The sequence below is a fragment of the Ambystoma mexicanum genome, chromosome 1q (assembly GCF_040938575.1).
Source record: "Ambystoma mexicanum isolate Mex_15411 chromosome 1q, UKY_AmexF1_1, whole genome shotgun sequence".
NCBI classification, from domain to species: Eukaryota; Metazoa; Chordata; class Amphibia; order Caudata; family Ambystomatidae; genus Ambystoma; species Ambystoma mexicanum.
The window spans coordinates 1,208,281,977-1,208,304,807 of NC_090922.1; the positions used below are offsets into that span (position 1 = coordinate 1,208,281,977).

General features: G+C 50.8%; 1 protein-coding gene across 7 annotated transcripts in view; it reads right to left on the bottom strand.

Annotated features, from left to right (window-relative positions):
* Positions 1-22,831, bottom strand: part of MIER1 (MIER1 transcriptional regulator) — an 846,254-nt gene that overhangs the window by 527,461 nt on the left and 295,962 nt on the right. For all 7 annotated transcript variants that reach the window (XM_069641951.1, XM_069641950.1, XM_069641954.1 and 4 more), the window contains one exon: positions 14,127-14,191. In XM_069641951.1, the coding sequence (XP_069498052.1) occupies positions 14,127-14,191 (65 nt within the window). The remainder of the gene's footprint in view (positions 1-14,126; positions 14,192-22,831) is intronic.

The following is a 22,831-nucleotide window of genomic DNA, read 5'->3' on the forward strand; positions in this document are numbered from 1 at the left end:
GGATGGTCCAGAACCAGAGCTGCATCGCCTCCCTGCACAGAGGAAGTGACCCTGCCCCCACCCTTTTGTTCAGGTAGTGCATGGCCACTGTGTTGTCCGTCGCACAGTCGGCACAAAAGCCTTCAGGGCAAGCCTGACTGCGCTCAGCTCTAACAGATTGATATGGTTTCTGGACTCTGACGGAGACCAATGACCGATGACTGTCAACTCGTTGGCATGAGCTTCCCATCCCGTGAGGGTTGCGTCCATCACGATCGTCACCTCCAGCCAGGGTAGCCAAAATGGCACCCCCTTCATCAGACTGCCTTGACGGCCCACCACAGAAGGTCCTGGGCGACCGAGGGCAGCACCTGAACGGGGTCCGACATCCTGCCGGAGGACTGTGACCACTGCATCTTGAGAGCCCATTGCAGAGATCTCATCCGCAACCTGGCCTCTGGCACCAGAAGAATGCAGGATGCCATGAGGCAGAGCAACCTCAAGAACTCAAACGCCGGGAGACTCTGGGCATGTTGAAACTAGTGCACCATCTGCAAATGTGATGAGCCCTCACCTGGGGAGGGAAACACTGACCCAGGGATGTGTCGAGCACTGCTCCGATGTACTGGAGCTGCTGAGTTGGCGTTAAGTGCGACTTCTTTAAGTTGAGGGAGAAGCCCAACCTGTGAAGGGAGTGGCAGGTGACTGACAGATGATCCAGGACTTGCTCGGCAGAGCACGCCCTGATCAACCAATTGTCCAGGTAGGGGTAGACGTGAATCCCCACTTTCCTGAGATACGCTGCCGCCACCACCACCATGAGCTTGCTGAAAACCCTTGGGCGGAGGTGAATCCGAATGGCAGGACCCGAAACTGAAAGTGCGAGTCGCTAACCGTGAACCTCAGGTAGTACTTGTGCTTGGGATGGATCGGCACATGAAAGTAAGCGTCCTTGAGGTCGAGAGACACCAACCAGTCCTGATGTTGAAGGGCCTGGAGGACTTGAGAGAGAGTAACCATCTTGAACTTGTCCTTCCTAAGGAGCTTGTTCAAACCACACAAGGCCATGATGGGTCTCAATCCCCCCCCCCGTCTTTCTTCGAAATCAAATAATAAGGGGATTACCATCCCTTGTTCCTCTCCGCTACAGACACCAGCTCTATAGCGCCTTTCTCCAGCAGGGTTTTGATTTCCTGCGCAAGGAGCGGATCCGGACTCTTCAAAGAGATTCCCAGGTGGATTGTTGTGAGGCCTCTGCGGGAAAGGAAGACAGTAGCCATAGGCTATGATCTCCAGAACCCACACATCTGAAGTAATGGCACGCCATTCTACAAGATGCTGCGCCAGCCTTCATCCAACCGGCGAACCATGGGACATGGCCTCATGACTGAGCTGGATCGGCTGCGGCAATGCCTGAGGGTAAAGAGGCAACTGCCCGAGCGGCTCTCGCACCTCGAGTACCTTGTTTTCCACCTCTGGCCCTATTACGGTGGCCCCTTTGACTCGCAGCCCCTCTCGATCTACCAAAGGAAGAGTAGTACCGAAAGGAACCTCCCCTCCATTGCTGTCCCCTAGGACGAAAAGGCAGAGGTTGGCAAACTGCAGCGCTCAACGACTTCGCTGCAGCTTTGGAGGTCTGCAACCTCTCAAGGATCTTGTCAGCCTTGCTGCCAAAAATATGTTCACCATCAAAGGGTATGTTGAGAAGCCAGGCCTGCGCATCAGGAGCAAACCCCGACTTCCGCAACCACGCAAATCTGCGCATTGCGGTGCTCGCCGCCATGGACCGGCTGACACAATCTGCCACGTCCAGACCCGACTGAACCGATTCACACATGGCATCCTTGTCATCCTGAACAAGAGCAAGAAAGCTATCCCGTTCCTCCCTTTGGGAATATGTTCAGCCGCCAAAGAGACAATTACAGTGTATGAGTGAAACGTGCTAAGGCACACACGGAGTTGGCTGCCTGTAAAGCCATAGCCCCTGAAGAAAACACTTTCTTCGCCCAGCCATCAAAACATTTGTCGTCCCTATCAGGAGGGATGGTAGGGTACGACGCCTGTTTTGCCGGGGCCGTGGCCGCCTGCACTACCGAACTCTCTGGAGTGGGTTGCGTAGTCAAGTAGCTGGGGTCGCTACTAGCAGGACGGTATTTTTTCGTCATAGACTTGCCCACCGCCGGGAGACTCTCCGGTGCAGTCCAAGCCGCAGCCACCCTTCTTTGCAAGGCCATATGGAATGGCAGTACCGTGTCAGTTGATGGATCTTGGTCCTAGATGTCTGTCAGGTCATCCTACAGAAAATCTCCTGGGGGCGCAGACCACCCCAAGTATTCTGCGACTCTCGACATGAGGCGCTGGTACGAGGATTCAGCATGCGTACCCGGCTCAGGCATGCCAAACTCAACCTCCGGGGAGATGTCCAGACCACCAGGGTCGTGCAAAGACTGATGCAGGTCTTCTAACTGGCTATTACCAGATAATAGGTCATCAGGAACCATACCATCAGACCCTTCATCCACATCAGAAATATAGTCAAGAGGCTGGAATAAATCCCTGGATGACAGCACGTGTTTGGACTTGGCCAGAGCCTTCCTCTGGGTTTCCACTGGTCTCCGGGGTACCTCTGAGAAATCTCCCCGAAAGGCGGCGAGGGCGTCGACGGAATCTGCGTCGAGCGTGGCGCAGATGGCTTTGACACAGGCCTCGACGGCGGAGCCCCGAGCGTGTCCTTAGACAGCCACTGCACCGATGGCTTCCTCGGAAGCAGAGCCTTGAGAGAGTCCTTCGACGGTCTCGGCGCCAAAGCCTTCTTCGAAGACCTCATAGGCTCCGACGGTCTAGATGGCATCGAGGACCGGGACCTGGAGTGGGCATGGCTAGAGCGATCCACCTTGTCCGCCCGGGACCTCAAAAGGTTCCCGGTGATCGCGACGGCCGCTAAAGCCCAAAGGCATGCGAACAGTGTCTCTAGCACATTCCCTGCTGGCATCTTTCGACGGCACAGACGGAACGGAGCCCTGCGACTGAAAAATCGCCATCATCTCCTTACGGAATGAATCCCATTCCGCAGGACTGGAATGCTTGGTGGGACAAGCAACCCGCCGACAGGCAGAGCCCGAGGACGGCGACCGATGACGGCGCTTCCGTGAGTGCCTCGAAGAGGCAGAGGAATGGCGGGACCCACTCCGGGATCGAGCCCCCATGGACTTACGCCGACGATGCAGAGAGTCGCCCCTCAAATCGTCAGTCGAAAGCCCAGGAGATTTCAACTTCCGGGGCTTGGACACTTTATCGACAGAAAGCTTCTTCTTATGCTCCCGCAAGGCCTTCGAATGTTAACGACTGGCAATCGTCACAATCGACGTGGCGTGGTCCTCACCGAGGCACCAGAGGCAGGCGTCATGAGGGTCCTTCAATGACATCTTGGAACCGCAGTCCCAACACTTCTTGAAACCCCGCCGCGGGGTAGAAAAAGACAAAGACCTCATGAAAATCTTCACAAACAAACTGATTCTAAGAACCGATAGAACAACCGAGGCGCATCGAGATCTCCGAAGCGAACACGTTCGCAGAAAAAATATAACTCAGGCTACGGGCGGCATGCGTCCTACTTATAACATCTGGTGACGTCGGCTCGACGGAGGCCCTCGAGGACAGCGTATCGACGGCATCGACGCAGAACATTTTCCGAAGCAGCACAGCTGTGGTGATTACCTGTCAGATATGGAATACGTCGGAGGACCCAATCCCCTCGAAGAAGGGGTTACAGAATGTCAGACCATGTAAGAACCCACAAAAGGAAGAGGTCAAGAAGATGTTTGATCTTGGGGTAATAGAGCCATCTACCAGTCCATGGGCTAGTCCAGTTGTACTAGTGTCAAAGGCAGGAACCAAGGAGTTGAGATTCTGTGTGGACTATAGAGCTCTGGACAAACTTGGTTAATTCCAAAGGATGATGAATCATGTTCTGGGTGGGATGGAGGACCTCTGCATGGCATACTTGGACGACATTGCAGTATTCAGCCCTACTTAGAAGGAACATATTGACCACTTAGGGTATGTATTACAGGCTCTTGAGCAGGCCAATCTGACCATAAAGGCAAGACAATGTCAAATTGGTCAGAGTAAAGTGGTCTACCTTGAACATGAAGTAGGAGGTGGTGAAAGGAACAAGTTACTTACCTGTAACTGTTCTCCAGCATGGGTCTGGCATGGATTCACATGTTCATGAATATTCCCAGTCAGGCTGGGAATCCTCGGTAAAGAAAAAATCAGTTTCAGTTTCGTTTCTGAACTTTCTTTCTACTAGTAACCAATCACTGGTCTCTGGGTCATACTGCCCCCAGCCAATGACTGCCCTCTACCTAAGCTCCTCCTCTGGCAGCCATCGTCAGATTTGCTAGCACGTAAAGTGGCAGTAGGACCAAGAGAAGAGCCACAGAGGGGTAGGAGGGAGGGTTCGCATGTGAATCCATGCGAGATCCATGCTGGAGAACAACAGTTACAGGTAAGTAAATTGTTCCTTCTCCAGCATGGGGTCTGGCATGGATTCACATGCTCATGAATACAAGAATACATAGCAGTATACACATGCACAACCACGGGAGGTGGAAGGCTCAACATTAAGCATATCAAAAACTCAACTTTAAGCAAGGACGAGATGACCAGTCGTCCCATGGCAACCAGCTTCTTCCCCTCGCCGTCCGGTGGGGATGTTGAGGTTAACGCTGTCGCCCCCGCCGCTTTCTTCTTGGCTGCCGTGGAGACCACCGAATCCGGGGACGGCTGTGCCCAGAGACACATAGGGGCGGAGTCCGGGACCCAGTACTACTACTCGTACTGGTCCCTCCTAGAACTTCTTAGGCGGGTTCCCTGACGGACCAGGCCACGCTGGGACGTCAGTGGGGGTTAAGGGCATCCTTGTCCTCATCTCCGTGCACAGGTTCTACATAGCCATCAAAATAGCTCATGAATTGTCCTGTGGTACGGGCACCGGCTGCAACGGGACTGACGGTTGGGGCATGGGGTCCTCCGCGGCCCTATCTTCCTTGTCGCCCCCCCCCGTTGCTCTCATCGGGATCCTTCCCGTGGGCCCTGGATTCCTTGAACTTCTTGTCCAGGATCCTTTGGACGCTCGCCAACTCATCCTCAGAGGTGGTATCTGTGTGTTATGGCTACCAACCCCCCCCCTCTCTCCTGCTGGGGTTTCACGGCGGTCTTCTGGATAGGCAGAAGAACAAGTTACTTTCTTACCTGGTAACGTTCTTTCAATGGGATGGTCCTCAGACTATTCCATATCTATGACAGGTAATGTCCACAGCACAGGTGTGGACATTACCTGTCAGATATGGAATACGTCGGAGGACCCAATCCCCTCGAAAACATGATTCCCTCTGGGGTGGCAGGGAAACTCTAGCCCTTGAAGTCATCTCCACTGAGGAAGCCTTTGTAGGTTTCGCCAGGGCCGCCACGACTCTGTGAATCATGGCCTTCACGACCTTGGGGGGCGGGTCACCGCCTCGCTCCCCCACGGCTGTCTCCGTCGGGATCGACCAGGGCTTCTCCCGAAGCTTACCCGGGTTCTCCGACTTCCTCTTCACCGAGCCAGAGCATCGGCTCGTGGTTGATGGCGTCGGTGATAATGCGCCCTGCCTGGCAGCCGAGGAGCCCGACCAATCGGCGCTCCCGGTGCTGCGGATTCGCAGTGCTTAACCTATTGTTGGGCCCCCGCCGGCAGAGCGCCCTCAAAGGTCTTAGAAGACCGCTCGGATTTCTTCTTCTCACCTGCTGCTGGGCTCTTCCCCTCCAGCCAGGGTTGGGGGAGCCCAGGGGACTCAAAGCGAAAGCCACTGCAGTCATAAATGCAACGCTGTTGTATTTATAAATGCTGCGGTTTTCTTTTCTAAGTTTCCCGGGCTGTTCCGGCTCGACGGCTGGCTGATTGACCATCTTAACAATTGAGGATTTTCCCCCTTCATCTGCATTAACCATCTCAAGGGTTGGTGGTCTGTTTGAATCACAAAAGTAGATCCATACAAGTATGTTCTAAACTTCTTCAAAGACCACGCAATGGCAAAACATTCTCGTTCTATGATTCCCCACCTTGTTTCAGGGGCCTTCAGTTTCCTTCTGATGAAGCAGATTGGGTGTTCCCTGCCTTTTGCATTCAGCTGACTCAGAACTGCACCTATATCTGTATTGGAAGCATCAGTTTGTACAATAAAGGATGGTTGTAGTTAGGAGCTCTCAAGATTGGAGCTTGACAAAGGATTTAAGTCCTTGAAATGCCTTAATGCACTCCTCATTGCACCGGACATTCTTGGGGAATTTGGGTGAAGAGATCACATTCAAGGGAGAAGCTATGGTCCCATAGTTCTCTATAAAGTTCCTATAGTAACGTGAGACCTAGAAAGGATCTCACGGGTTTGAATAGTTGGGGTGGCCCAGTCTTGTACAGCTTGTACCTTGCTAGGCAATGGCCTTATTCTCCAGCATGGGGTCTGGCATGGATTCACATGCTCATGAATCTTCCCCATCGTCAGGCTGGGAATCCTCGGTAAAGAAAAAATCAGTTTTGTTTCTGAACTGTCTTTCTACTAGTAACCAATCACTGTCTCTGGGTCATACTGGCCACAGCCAATGACTGCCCTCTACCTAAGCCCCTTCTCTGGCAGCCATCTTCAGATTTGGTAGCAAGTAAAGTGGCATTAAGACCAAGAGAAGAGACGCAGAGGGGTAGGAGGGAGGGTTCGCATGTGAATCCATGCCAGACCCATGCTGGAGAACAAGAGTTACAAGTAAATAACTTGTTCCTCCTCCAGCATGGGGTCTGGCATGGATTCATAAGGTCATGAATACAAGAATACATAGCAGTACACACATGCACAACCACGGGAGGTGGCAAGGCTCAACATTAAGCATCTCTTACCTCCTCACCAGGCTCACCTTCAGGCGAACAGGTTGCGCAGCACTGCCTGGCCGACTCTGGACTCCTCCCTGGAATCCCAGTCGATGCAGTAGAATCTCGTGAAGGTATGCGTCAACCTCCACATAACAGCCCTGCAGATGCCCAGCAGAGGCACACGAGACAAGGACGCAGTAGTAGCAGCTATCGCTCTGGTCGAATGGGCTCTCGGACGGCCGGGCAACGGTCGGTTTGCCAATCGGTGACAGTGCATGATGCAGCCGGAGAGCCATCTGGAAATGGAAGACTTCGAGGGGGCCTTCCCTTGGATCACAGGTCCAAAGTTCACAAACCGCAGCAACGTCTTCCGAAAACTCTTTGTGCGGTCCACGTAGAACTTCAGCGTTCTAGCCACATCCAGCGAGTGCAATGTCTTCTCAGCCGGCAACAAAGGCGACGGGAAGAAAACGAGTAACACCAAGGGCTCGTTGAGATGGAAGTCCGATGGCACCTTGGGCATGAATGAGGGGTGCGTCCTCAGCACCACCCTCATCTCGTGGAATGTCAGGTATGGAGGTTTACAAGAGGACCTGGATCTCTCCCACTCGTCGTGCAGAGGTGATGGCCACAAAAAATGCTGTCTTCCATGACAGGAACACCAACAGAGCCGAATGCAGAGGCTCGAATGGCGGTCCCATGAGCCTGGTCAGCACCACGTTGAGCTCCCACGCCGGGGCCGGAGCCTTCACCGGCGGGAACGATCGGAACAGTCCTTTCATGAACGCCTTCACAAGGCGGTGAGACCATAGCGACGACCGCCCCGGAGTTCTGGTGTAGCGGGAGATAGCCGCCAGATGGATCTTGATGGAGGCATGCGCCAGCCCCGCCTTGGCCAGCGATAGTAAGTACGGCAGCACTTGAGGGGCTGTAATCTGCAGAGGGTTAATCTTCTGTGCACGGCACCAAACCGAGAACCTCTTCCATTTGTGTCCATAACATTTGAGAGTCGAGGATGCCCTGGCCTTTGCAAGCACCACCTTGCAGTCTGCCGGGATATCGTACCCTCCGAACTCTAGTGCTGCAGGAGCCAGGCCGGCCAGTTCAGCGATCCTGGGTCGTGATGGAGGATGGCGCCTCCTTCCCTGGTAAGAAGATCTACGTCCGTCGGTAGTTTGACCGGGAGGGACGCTGACAAGTCCAGAAGGTCCGGGAACCATATCTGCCTCGGCCACGCCAGTGCAACAAGGATCATCCTGCAACGGGACCGTCTGAGTTGACTGATGAGTCGCAGCAAAAAAGGCAACAGGGGGAAGGCATACAGGAACAGGCCATCCTAGGGGAATGAGAAGGCATCGCCCATGCTCCCCAGCTGGGGAAACCTGCTGGTGAACCTCCGGCACTTGGCGTTCGTCGCTGTCGCGAATAGTTCGATCTGGGGATTGCCCCATCGTCGGAATAGGAGATCTACTTGATCCTCCCGCAATTCCCACTCGTGGCACGAGCGCAGCTCCCTGCTGAGCGAGTCTGCGATGGTGTTCTTTATTCCTGCCAGATGGAAGGGTACCAGGAACATCCCCTCGGCGACCGACGGCCCAGTGCCAGAGATCCTGAGCCTCCTTGGATAGGGCTGGCGATCTGGTGCCCCCCTGCTTCCGTATGTAGAACATTGTGGTGTGTTGTCGGTGAAGATCCGTACCACTTTGCCTTTGAGGGACGCAAGGAAACACCTGAGGGCCCAGAATACTGCTCGGAGATCCAGGACATTGATGTGTAGTGACCTCTCCTCCGGGAGCCAAAGGCCTCTTGCATGGAGATCTCCAGTGTACACCCCCATCCCTCCAGGGAGGCGTCGGTCGTCGCCGTCTCCTGATATGCCGGGGTCTGGAAGTCCATACCCGCCGCTAGATGCGTGCGGGTGCCTCACCACCGGATCGTTTGGCAGAAAGTCTCGTTGAGTGATATCCATTCCTCGAAGCTGCCTGCCGCTTGCATCCAACGGGCGTCGAGGAACTCCTGCAGTGGTCGCATCCATAGCCTGCATAGGCGCACAAGGTAGATGCACGAGGACATCATCCCAGATCTGTGAGCAGTTGGATGGTCTTTGCTGTGTGATCGACGGGGAGTTCCCTTGACTTCGCTCGGATGAGCCAATCATCCAGGTAGAGGTAGACGTGGATCCCATGCAGGCGCAGCCGTACCGCCACTGGTGCTAGGCACTTGGTGAACACCCAGGGCGCAGACTTCAATCCAAAGGCAAGGACCTTGAACTGAGAGTGTCGCCCTTGGGCCACAAATCGTAGGAACTTTGGATGTCCTTTTAGAATGGGGATGTGGAAGTAGGCGTCCTCCAAGTCCAGCGACGATAGGAAGTCGCCTTCCTCCTGCTGTCCCAGCACGTGCTGGAGGGTAACCATCCGGAATTTCTGGGACTTGATGTACCCGTTTAGACGACGAAGGTCCAAGATGGGCCGCCAACCGCCGGTCTTCTTCCAGAGTAGGAAGTACCGCGCGTATACTCCGGAGCCCTAGAGCCTCTTTGGGACAAGTTTGATGGCTCCCTTTATTAACAGCACTCACACTTACAGCAGCAGTTGAGGGATGTGGCTTTCCTTCCTGGCCACGGGTGGAATACGGGGACACCTTTTTTGAAATTCCAGAGTCTGCCCGCGGGCCAGGGCATCTAGCATCCAACGGTCGGTGGTGATGGACTCCCACACGCTGACGAACTTCGTCAGCCGGCCTCCCACCGTGGTGTGCTCGGGTGGGGGCCCCGACACCACGGCCGGTTCAATCCTGTTTCTTTGCGGCTTTGCCGCCTTGTCCTCCTTGGCAACGGCAATGGGTTCCTCCGGTCTTGCCGCATCCTCCAAGCTTCCTGCGACGAGGAGCGGGCCGCTTGGTGAACGAGGAAACGCCGCCGAATCCTTTGGGGGCACCTTGCTTGCCTCCAGCGTTCAGAAACAATGGTCATCGCTGTTGAAGAACATCCAAGGCCTGAGCTGTCTCGGTGTCCGCCTTGATAGCCTGCAGTGACTCGTCGACCGTCTTCCCGAACAGGTTGTCCCCGTCCAAGAGCAGGTCCAAAAACCTGGTCTGCACGCCGTGGCGGAAATCTTTGGCCTTGAGCCAACCGCACCGTTGAAGGCAAACTCCGTTGCCCATATGACGAAACCCGGTGTCGCCGATGTCCGTGGCCATTGTTAAGGCGTGGTCTGAAGCCACCTCCCCTTCCTGTAGGATTTCCAGGGCCTCAGCCCTCTTGTCGCCCGGGAGGAAGTCCAGGAGCAGAGCGATCTTGAACCACAGCTCCCCGTCGTAGCATGCCAGGAGGGCGTTGGCCGCCTTAATCATCGTCGCCGCCGACATGACCCGTCATCCCATGGCGTCTAGCTTCTTCCCCTCACCGCCAGTCCGGGACCCGGTACGTCTCATACCTGTCTCTCCTAGCGGGAGCCGTGACCATGTTCTTCAGGAGTGCCAGTCCATCGTCTTAGATGTCGTCCAGTAACGGGATTGAGAGGACAGTCTACCTCTTGGCTTCCCGTCGTTGGTAGAGAAAGCCCTCCTCCTTCTGTTCCTCGGGGTAGAGCTGGAAGAGCTCAGATGTCCTGGCGATCTTGGCGTCGAAGGAGCCCATTTCATCGGGGTTGGGAGGGCCTGGGGAAGTGGTGATTGGAGGTCCATCCCGTCACCACCGTCGTCCGTCCCCACCGTCACCGTTCCCATCTCATCCCTCGGAGGAGGGGATGGGAGTGAAGACTGGAAGGGGGGGAGGAGGATGGACTCGTCTGTTCGGTGGGCTCCCCGACGGTACAGGCTCTGCTGGGTCATCGGTGGGGGGTAAGAGCATCCTTGTCCTTCTCTCCGTAACACAGGGCCTGTAAAGCCATCAAGATAGCTCCTGAATTGTCCCCTGGTACGGGTACCGGTTGCAACCGGACCGACGGCTGGGGCGCGGGGCCCTCTGCGGCCCTATCTTCCTCGTCGACTCCCCCATCGCTCTCTTCTTCGGCCTCCTTCCCGTGGGCTAGAGTCTCCGTAGGGTTCGCCAGGGCTGCCATGACTCCTTCAATCGAGGCCTTGGCCGGGTGAATCAGGGCCTTCACGACCTAAGGTGTCCTGAGGCCTTCGCTCCCCCTCGGCCGTCTCCGTCAGGATTGACCAGGGCTTCTCCCGAAGCTTACCCGGGTTCTCCGACTCCCTCTTCACCGAGCCAGAGCGTTGACTCGTGGTTGATGGCATTGGTGATAATGCGCCCTGCCTGTCAGCCGAAGAGCCCGACCGTTCGGCGCTCCCGGTCCCCACGGACTGGCGGTGCTTTGCCTTTTGTTGGGCCCCGTCGCTGGGTCGCCCTCAAAAGTCTTAGAAGACCGCTCAGACTTCTTCCTCTTCTCACCTGCTGATGGGCTCTTCCCCTCCAGCCAGTTGGCGAGTCGAGTACAACAATCCCTCATTGTCTGTTCGGACATCTTACAAAACGCACAGTCCTTCTCCACGTGCGATTTGTCGTGAAGGCAGTAGAGGCACCGAGAGTGCTCATCCTCAAAGACGTTCTGTAGTCCGCATCCAGGGCAGCTCCTGAAGAGCTTGGAACAGCTTGGATCCAACAGGCGTCATGCTTCCTTTGTCCTGGGCCATGTCCACGCAGGGTAGGCCTCAAAGATCTTCTGGAATCCTCCGAGAAGTGGAATCTCGACAAAAAGATGCCCTTGTGGGGCGTTGAAAATTCCCAAAACGGGTCCCCGTTCATTGGAAGTAGAATTGGTGGAGCTCGAGGCTCAATTGACCGAAAATATAAGAGTAAACTCTTTGAAAAAGCGCAACATGCAGAACAAGCTTGAGAGCTACAGCGCAGGACTAAAAATCTGAAGATGGCTGCCAGAGGAGGGGCTTAGGTAGAGGGCAATCATTGGCTGGGGGCAGTATGACCCAGAGATCAGTGATTGGTTACTAGTAGAAAGACGGTTCAGAAACAAAACTGAAACTGATTTTTTTTCTTTACTGAGGATTCCCAGCCTGACGACGGGGAATATTCATGAGTATGTGAATCCATGCCAGACCCCATGCAGAGAAGTTCTTAGACTTTACAGTACCTGTAGGTTGAAGGAAAAGTGCAGCAGATGACTCCTGTTCCTGTGCAGCTCTGCAGATCTCACTGTTCCTGGGCCTCAGTCGTGGAGACAAGAGGGAGGACTTCTGGTGACTCCTACACTGCAATGGGACGGTCACGCTTGCAACCGGCAATCTTCAAACAAGTGGCACTTCAGTGTTTCAGCTCCTCGTGTCTACTGCAAATAGCAGAACCGGTCCTGGCTGTAGAGGTGGGCTTTCCTTGCATCTGGGGTCCTGCACTCTGTCAAGGGGGCTCAGGCTCGGTCAGTTCTGCTTCCTGGGAGTCCGGAAGATCTAACTGGAGCTCTTAGCCAGCTTAAAAGCAACACACACAAACTGGTGTTCCTCTCCCTGGCTATCTGGTTCCAGCAGCGACTGCAGTGGAAACTCGACCAGCTTCGAGAGGATGGCCAGGTGGCTTACTTTGGAGTCGATTGGTCCCAGAAACTCAAAGGGAGAAGTCGTCCTTGCAGGGGCTTCTCTGTCAATACGAATTTGGAGTTTCAGCACAGCAGCAGGGCTTCACCGGGCAAACAAACAGTTCAGAGAGTTCCTTCATCCATTGATCGACTCTGCCTTCCAAACCTAAAAGCCTTGCCTTTTATGCAGCTTGCTCCCATTCATTCCAGCCTAGCTGTCAGTCACACAGCAGGTTGGCTTTTCATCTAAGAGTGCATTCCTGTCTCCTGGGGACAGAGGCAGGCTTCATTAGTGAATCCCGCCAAAGGCAAAATGAACAACGGGACCAAACCTGGTTTGGCGTGCAAAGCAAATCTCAAGAAGGACCTTTCCACAAAGAAATGGCGAAAAAAGAAGAATGGGCCCATTTTGTGAAAAAAATGGCACCCGTGGGTGCTTTACCGTGGCTGCGAACGCCTACGGGGGGTTTGCATAGTAGCCCCTTATCCTACTCTCTTATGTAACATTTTTTTGTTACCCTCACTACTTGACTGGTGGCAGTGGTTTAATTTTTCCTACCATTGTGCTTTTCAACCGCAGGCTGAACCCTACGGTACAGTACAGCACCCATGGCCCCGTCTTTGTTCACCATGTTCTCTTTGTGAGGTTTTTCTTTGGTTTTACTCTGTGCGTTGACAGGTTTGCCTTTGGCAGGCTTCAGCCCTGAAGCCCGCCTCTGGCTCCAATATGTCTGGAAGGACAGGATGTGAGGCAGGGTCCAGAAACTCCTGTCCTTTGTCTCTAACAAGGCCTGAATGCAACTAGTCCTGATTGGCTGGTTTAGGACAGCCACCCTGCTGGGCGATTGACAGCCTAAGCTGTGCATGAATGGGAGAAACCTGCTTAAAAGGCAAGGGTTTTGGGACTAGAGGCAGAGCCGACCACCGGGAGAAACATCCAACGAAGAAACCGTGAACAAAGCTTGCTGCATCCTCCTGGACCTTTGAGTTGCCCGATGAAGCCCAGCTGCTGTGCTGAAACTCCTTTTCATTTCAACAGAGAAGCTTCGGAAGGAACAATTTCTCCCCTTGGGTTAGTAGGGCTAACTAACCCCAAGGCGAACTCTGCTGGACCATCTTCCCCGACTGGCTGTACTTCTTTGCTTTAAGAACCGAAAACCAGGGGTCAAGTAATCCATAGTCAAGTGAAACGTCTGATGCGGTAACAAATCCAGTTAGAAGCTCAATGAGTCTCCTAAGGATGTAGGTTTTCATACGTTTTGTTTTTAAAGTAGAGATGCTGAAAAAAGGAACTGCATTTTTTGGTGTGCACCAGGCCACATCCAATATAGTTAAAGCAAAATAGAGTAAACTTCAGTATAGAACATTAAACTTAATAACTTGGTTGTCGGTTTTTTTTATTGTACTTGGGTAATATTGTATGTCTATTTTAAATACTGTGGCTCTCTTAGCAGGGAAAAAACGATCAATACTGTGCCATCCCTAGACACGCGGCCCGTTTAGTACATATTTAATAGGAAAAAGCAGAAAAATCCAGACCAGCCATTAGATGTAACAAAAGGCATAGCATGCAAACAAATCAATGTAAATAACAGGGGAAACTTATAAACTGTCAATTTGTACATTAAATGACTATTTTGTTTTCATTCGAGACATGTGAGCTTTGTAATTTGTATTATCCTTTGTAACTGGAGATATTGTTTTAATACCTTTTTCCAGTCTTCAGATGGAATGTATTCATCGTCATCTTCAGATTCATCATCCAGATCATGGTCTACAAAAGAGTTGTACACTGTTAACTTAAGAGACCACAGAGACAAAGTATATACTTTACTACAGTAAAGAAAAGTTTACAGATTCGTTCCAATAGAGGTGAAAGAGGAACAGAAATACAGCTCTGTGAGAAGAACACTTAAATATGGCTCAGCTTAAATCCATTCTTTGATTACATTTTTTTTTAAACAGCACAAATGGGGCTTGTGTTAACAGAGAACCTCATGTTTGGGAGTTCTGTAGTCACTTTTCAGGGACCCCTTAACGTTTTGCTTTTATTTTTGGATCTCTAAAGTATTTATGTGGCCAAATAACTTAAAATGAATTCTCCCCGTCACTGCAACCCTTTTGACTCAATTATATGATTTCATGGAAGCCCATGAGGCTCTTGGAACTGGGGTGCTTTCTAAGCCAGCATTTTGGCAGTAGGTTGATTATATCACACTGGTGTCAGGGAGTAGGCTAGTGAACCGTTACTTAGTTTTGCCTTCACCAGTGGTGCAATCCAATTTGCTACCTTGGTAGCCCAGTATATCTTTATGATAACCATTGGGGTACCAATGCATTATTATAAGTCCTGCTCTCGGCCATTTTGTTTAGAGGGCCTTTGTTGTGAGAAACCGCAAGGCATGGGCTTTTTGCACACATGGGCTCCTCGCCAGCGTTAGGGAGGTTTACAAATGTCACCTTAGGTAGGACTTGTGAAGACTCACACTTGGGACACAGGGCTCCAACTCTTAGTATAGGCCTGAACCACCCAGGTTTTACTCTTACAATGGCTGATTAGCCAGGCTTCTTGTAGGAGGGAGGAAGGGCTGTAGGGAGGTACAAAGAACTTAAGAGTATACACATATGCCAAAGAAACACTTGCATACTAAAAGTTATATAAAAAGAATGGTTTATTTTATAAATTACACGGCCCGCGGTAGCGGGCGTGTAGTTATGGTTAAGTTGCTAAACTCATAGGAAGAGCACTTTTTCTGCGGCGTATAACTTGGGCGAGGTTTGTTGGGAGGGGGACGGAGGAGGAGGGGGGTAATTTAGAGGGGCCCCAAATTTCATTTTTTCCCCCCACAGCCCGAACAGATTATCACCAAATTTGAGCCAGGACCGGGGGCTTGGGCCAGATTGCGTGCTTTTGTGTGTTTGGTTACAATCGGACCGGTATTTTTGCAAAACGGTGAAATTAACGTACCGAAAAATGAGTGATATCTGGGTCCGCTTTGCGGACCCATTTCCCTGTTCGCTCCGCAGACCGAAGTGTCATTGGCCTGCGGTACACTGTGCTATCTGCGAACATTGGACGCAGCTGGTGCTTAACTGGAGGGAAGTGTGATGTGCGTCATAGTTTTTGGGAAACGCTGCTATGGTGTATCGGAGGACAGTGTTGCAGTGTGTGGGGCAAGGGTCTACAGTACTGTGTGCATGGCTGCGCCCTTTGTACGTGCCAGTGTGCGTACTCAAAATAGTCCTATGTAGACCCGCTCCCGCGTCCCATTTCCCTGTTCACAGCAAAGCCAAAAGTTTGTTTGCATTGCAATGTGCAGTGACGGGATGTGTGAACAGTGTTCCATGTGGCCTGTTGTATCGAAAGACAATGCAGCGGCAAAGGGATTTGAAAATAGTGAACGACATCTGGTGGTTGGGAGAAGGGATGGGAAGGGTGCAGGAGTGAGGACCTTCATGTGATATCCATCAATACATACAGGAAGACAGTGGTGTCACAGCTGTATCCGGTGGAAGGCACATTTGCTGAAGGGGCGTGCATTGCACGACATGACAATGTAAACATAGCATGTACTATGGTGTGCTGTGTGAGGCAAGTCTGTAGCCCCTTGGCTGCATGCCGGCAGCCGTTCCACAGAAAATTATGTGCACTGGTTCAAAAGGGAAGTGCACTGGGTCAAAGTAGGTGCCACATTGTTGCTTATTGTGTCTCATTTGGCTGCAGTAAATAATGCAAATAATGTTGGTTGCATGTGTGTGGCGATTGGTACACCAACCTACAGTTTTTGCTGTATGGGTAGAGCTGGTGCAGTGAGCAGTTACGCAGTCTTTCCACTGGGTGTATTAACGGAATAGTGTACATATGGAAGCGGTCCCGGTGCAAATTTATATGCTTGTGTAGTGTCCATTGCACAGATTAGTAATTGTTGCCACGCAGTATGCACCATTGCTTCTATGCGCGTACTACAATGGTGTAAGCAGGCTGAAAACTTAAGACTGCCTTTTTTGGTCGGCATGCTTGTAATGGATTCTGATTGGAAGTGGGTAGCGGCGCACAACACACTGGTATTTTGCTGCATTATGGTAAGTGGAACATGTGTCGTTGCAGCTCTGCTTTATGGTGTGGCGGCTGGGTGGAAGTGCTGATGCATATGTTGACTTTGTTATATTTGGCACATGCGTAACTGGTCGCCTATATGGCTCTGTTACAATGTGGTGACTGTGGCCTAGGTCTCAATCACAGCCCCCACATTATAATACAGCAATGCGGTTGTTACTGTGCATGCTTCTCGAGTTGGTGAGTAGGACTCAATCGAAGTGGAGGACATAGTGCACTTGGTGGAACAGCAGAGGTGAGCTGCTATGCGTACATTACCATACGGTACACACGATTAACCCAGTTGCACAATAGGGAGCCACGTCTCACTATCTGCATTTGCAATAGGTAGGCCCTTATAAGACCCTTCCTTGACGAAGCCTTTTACCACATTGCGCCACGAAAGTAAGCCATCAGAAAGTTGCGAACTGCGAAATGTACACAGCCTCTCACACACCGGTGTGCACAGGAAACGCAATGTAATTGAGCAACGTATGTACAGATGTGGCCAGAGTGAAAGTTGGCAGGGCCATTTGCAGACAGGGCCTGCATTACACATGAAATAAGAAGTAAAACATAGGTTGCATTAGGGTGTTCAGTTTGTGGTGAGGCCTAGCGGTCAATGATGGTAGAGTAATGGCAGAAGGGGAAAACAATAGAGAACACATGAAACGTAGAACCTACACTGTAATACTGTGCGCTGCGTGTGCTAAGCTTGTACGCCAGTCCCTGCCTGGGTGGCCACCTTGCACTGGCAAAAGAGTGCTGTGTGGTGAAGTTGGTTTTATAATCCTGTCCTTGATGTGCAGATTGTGATCAGTGCATAAAATGTTTTTATGATTGTGGGGATTGGTTGCAATTATTACACTGTGTAGCGTATGCTTGGACCTGATGGAGTGCCCACTCCTCCAGTGTGTCCTGTGGGAGAGTGTTGAAGTAGTGGATGCATAAAGTGGCTAGGGGTGACCTGCATGTACCTGGCTACTAGTTCAACTGCATAAGTCTGTTATGGTGAGCTGGGGGTGGACAACGGCAACACAGATGGGTGCATGCCAAAAAGGCTGTAGCCCGTTGGGTACTCTCCGAAGAGGCTAGATTTGCACAACAGTACGCCACCATAATGCCGACATGCAACTTTTAAGTATGCATGTCTCCGCAAGTGGCGACATTGAAAAAATTGTTGTGCAGGACCTGGTAGACGTGGTAGAACAGCACAAGTGACCTAAAATGCATCTGGTACCATGTGGTACCCATTATGGCACCACCTCCCAATAAAGTGAGCTACATGGCGCTACTTGAGGTTGATATCAGTTGCCTTTAGCACCACCCGTCATATGTTACGTTTTTTGGATTGTGGTATGTGGGAAATGTTCCGTTTCTTGAGGCCACTATGTTGTGCTTGGTGTAGGTAAGTCCTACAGTACTGGGTACATGGCCAAGGGCTGAGGCCCTTGGTTATGCATCCAAGAGCCTATCCCTTGACGACATCCACCATACCATACTGCAGCCATGTACAGTTGCCTCTGTCTCAGAGGATGGTCACCTTTGAGTAATGGGTGTGGAGAGCATTTCCCTCTTGGTGGAAAAACCACAGTGAGGTGCTATGCGTTCGCAAACACATGCTCTATGTAATTGCACATGCTGCACATTAGGCTGTAATTTGCCCACAGCTACAGGTCGAGAGGTGTTTAATAAACAGAAGCATGTGTGCAGTGTTGGGATGTTCAGCACCAACTATGACAGCATTAAGGAGCAAGATTTGCACTGGGTGCAAAGAAATTGAATTTATGTGCCCTCCATTGGCAATGCTGTTTGTTTGCCACTTTGCATGCAGGATTGCATACAATCCTGTAGAAATGTAAGAGAAGCATTGACATTCAGTATGTACAAGTGCGAGGAGGCGATGGGAACAGGAACACATCGAAAGACAAAACACAAATGTAAGCAAGCATGTGCATAACAAAAACGGGACAAAAAAAGTAAATCTCATTTCTTTTTTAAGACAGTACTACAGACCCAACTCCTTTCATGTGCCACATCCAGCCATTTTCTGGATGGGAGCCATGGAAAGGAAACTGTGGAGCGAAAGACAGTTCATAAGGTTGGTGGGTCAGGTGTGTACTGAAAAATACCAGAAGATTTCTTTGCACAAAGCATTGCAGAAGTCTAAGGTGGAAGTGAGCAATGCAAGGAGAAGGAAGCCTGGGTGTATGCATCAAATGTATGTATTTCTTTGCAGTTAGTAACATTCTAGGTGTGCTGCGTGTGCCCAATATTTTTTGACAAGTGTGCAGTAAGGTGGGTAGTGCCGAAACCAATCAGCAACTTTGCAGTACATACGGTAAGTGGGTGGCATCTCACTGTTGTCCGTGCATTGTGTGCATGATGTAATATGATGTGCGATTGTATGCTTTGGCATTCGTAATGCACCTACACACACGTGTAGCAAACCACAACGAGGCAAAGGAAGGCACACAGACAATTAACCTACTAGCCTAGGTGTGACTTACTTCCCCAAGAGCATGGGTGGAGGGAGGGGAAGGTAGACTGGAGGGGAAGAAGAAGAAATGACAAGTAAAAAATATAGGCCAATTATACCAAATGTACGGATAAGTGCACACACAAGGTGGTGAATACACTGTTAGGCATTCAGGAAACAGTTGTCAAGTGTGGGGTTTGCAAGAAAGGCAGTGTAGGGGTTCGCCTGGCAGGGCAAGGTGACATGGGTTTGACATTACAATCGTCAGTTAAGTAGTGCAGATTAAGTGTATGTCATGCAGTTAGCTGGGGGATGAGCAGAAACAGCAGACGCAAAGAGAGACTGGGGTGCTTCCGGACCCGGCGATGGTTCCCCTCAAGTACCCAGGAGGCAGGGAGCATGTTGCAGAGGGAGGCACGAGGTGAAAAAGCATATCTACCAACAATTGCTTTTTTGTAGAACCACGTGACCCTGAGGGAGGTGGAAATGGATGAGGGAACAGCTTGCGCACGCACTTCTATAGGGAGTTAGATTTGAAGGTATTGTGGTGCCAGGGGCCAGAAGGACCTTTGCATAATGCAGTCTTCTACCTTTACTGCTTGCAGCCACTGGGAGCTATTGGGGACATTTCAGTGCGGGACAGATGCCATCCCAAGTCGCACACTCCTTTTCTGGATGCGTTCAGAGGGCAGAGAGTGCAAGGGCCCACATTTACCAAAAGCCCGTTGTAATAGTGCAGCCTAACCAGAAGTGCAGCTGTTCAGACAATGATCTTTTGGAAAGTTGCTTTCCTTGGGTGTGATACAATTAATGCTGCTATTGATGCCATTTGGGTAGGTTAGTGGGGAAAACATTTCGTACCAATGTGGGAAGGAAAAAAATGAATTCCTGTGTGGACATTACACTGTATGATATGGGTCAAAGCGAACGTTGCAAGCACATATCACCAATGTGCCACTTCACAGTAAGGGGTGGGAAAAACTAGTATGCCTTTAAAGACCGTAATGGCCGCTCAGTGGCAGATACCGAGCGCAGAGGTACTTATTACACAGTAATACGCATAGTGCAGAAACATTGTTGGTACCTGACATTTGTGGTAGTGGTTGCGCAGGTGGATAAACGTGGAAGCAAACATTTTAGAGTATATTACCAGAATTTGTAGGAAACATGCTGGCAAGTGACAATACAGTAGCAGGCTGATTTTCTAACGGTACTTTTGAAGTCTTGTGCAGCACAGCCAGTGTTAGATGGTAATGTCTGCGACTGCATTGGTGGAATCGTGTGTGCCCATTTACCCATACCCAATGAGGTGGTGCTGGACAAAAAGGCAGTGGAAAGGGAAGAAGGACTGGTACTGGTTTCCTGGAGTGCAGCCCTCGCGGTACGTTGGGAACCGCACATGCGAGAATCTGCACTTTTCAGGTTGTTGTCCAATGAACATGGGCATTTCAGCATTATCCAATCAGGTACTGTGGGTGTCGTACACTAGAAGGGGTGTTCACACCGCTGTACATTATTCTCTGCGTAGTGAGGCTGGATGACATGGCGAAACCTATTGTGTTGTCTATAGGTGATGCCTTTCTACTACATCTGTATGAGTAGGCCCTGGAAAGAAACTTTGATGGGAATTTCAGATTGGAAGGAGTGGTCGCATTGTGGAACGGTGTGCACAAGTGCAGTTGGCCGACATGGATGCACTTTACAAACACCTGGCAAGTTTAGGTATAGGCGACGTGATAGTCATCCACCACGGCAGCATGCATATGAGTTACATGACTTGTTTAGGCTTGTTCCATCGACTAAAGAGGTTGCTAAAGCTAGTGAAGAGGCTTTTCCCCCCACTGCCAAGGTATTGTTTTCATCGCTAATACCACGAAGAGTGTGGGCCACTGATCATGGATGTTGTTCCGAGCCAGGCGTTGGAAAGTGACTCATCAACAGACGCATGAATACTTTGTTCGCTGATAGGATGTTCTTCTGCAACAATGACCTCAATAGTGGTGGAAATGCAGATTTTTTTTCAAACCAGATGGCATTTCTTTGTCGCCCATTGGTAATGCCGTTTTGTTTGCCCGTCTAAATGATGCGGTGAAGAGTTTGCTTCAGCAATGTCCGCACAAGAAAACTGAAAATTAAAAATAGAAAAAGGAAAAGAAAGTCTTCCTCTAGAAGCCTTTACAATACAAAAACTAAGAAATCTCTTAAGAGCCACCCCTTATAACAAACTTCCCCTACCCTGGTTGCACGTTATGCCTCCACGCTTGCATGCAGCACGAAAGCCACATCAGGACATTTTCAGGATGGCGCAATGGAAATGGGTCCATGGAGCCATAGGGATTGCGCAATAACATACCTAGGCAGCCTATGCACTGAGAGGACTATTGTACAGAATTGATACTGTTACATGCAGACCTCTTCATTGTCGGAAGCGTGTGGACCTTTTTTAACAGTACCCAATGATGGTGTGCTGCAAAGAAGAAACTGGAAATGCTACAAGAAATGTTTGTGCTTCATTTGGGCAAGGCCGTCGCCGGACTTGGGTACACGCACATGCGTTTACTCCCTTTTTCTGGAACTCAAAGACATTCCGCCATTGGGGAGTATTGCGGCTGCGGGTGCCAACGTCCGTGCATAATTTTCACAACTACTAGGCATAACTAGGCACAGTCACATGGCTGGTACTAGTTGTAGACGCACTGTAGGTGAGCAGATGTGGTGCCCCATTACTTGCAGGGCAATCCGATGAGCCGCACTCCGCTGCTCAGAAAAGGCGCTACATTACATAGCACTTCTACGGTGTGCCTTTTGGGCAGATTGTTGTGGAGAGTTTTTAAAGGCGGAAAGAAGGTGAATATTGTTCGGAAACATGCATGCATGTACAATGGAACATAGCGATGTGTTTGTAAGCCTGCCCTTTCCAAAAAAATACTGCACACATTGCTCACCCTATGCTTTTCCGCTGTTGCAGAGTCCGGCTCTTGTATCCAACTAAGTGCGCACGTGCACCGTCAGTGTGCTCGCCCGGTCAAGTTGGCATTGGTGTCGCTACGCAGCTGGAAAGGCACATCCTGCGACTTTGCGGATGGCGCCTATGGAAATGGGACTGTACATTCACAGGGAATGCGAAACTACGTTTGTGGTCGCGGTGTGTACGCAGAGGGCTGCTGTAAACTTATACTGTGACATGGAGAGCTCTTGAATGTTATTCTTGGAAGAGTGTGCACGTTTTTTAAGTTCACATTTTTTTAATTACTTTTAAATAAGAACACAATGATGTACAAGAAATCGGTGAACTGAGAAAAGAACATCGAATTTGCAAAGAACATGTCAAAACAAAGTACAACAGAGTCAATAAGCGTTATTTAAATCTAAGTAAATAATCATATTGGAATTGTGTAAAGGGGAGACGTATAGAGTATGCAATGTCGCTGTGCTTCAAAGAAGACAGTGCAAAGGGAAGTAATGTTTCAGCTTCATTCAGCAAAGGCTGTGGTAAAAGCACATGCGTACATTCCCTTTTTCTGCAAGCTATCTATGACATTGGGACAATGGGGACTGTTGCAGGTGTGGGTGACAGGAAGGGACGTTCATAATTTACTCCACTACTGTGCGTATTCAGCCAGAGTGAAATAGTTGGTGGTAGTTGCAGATGCACTGTAGGACACAATTTTTAGACATTCCACCATTGCGGAAAGTGAAATACATCCAATTGTTCTAGGCATGCGACATACTGCTGAAGAATATTCAGAGCCCCCCCCCCCTGCAGTGTTTGCATACCATGTGCGGATTGATTATATAGAGAACTGAGTGATATCTTATGAAAGTCGCTAATGCACTTT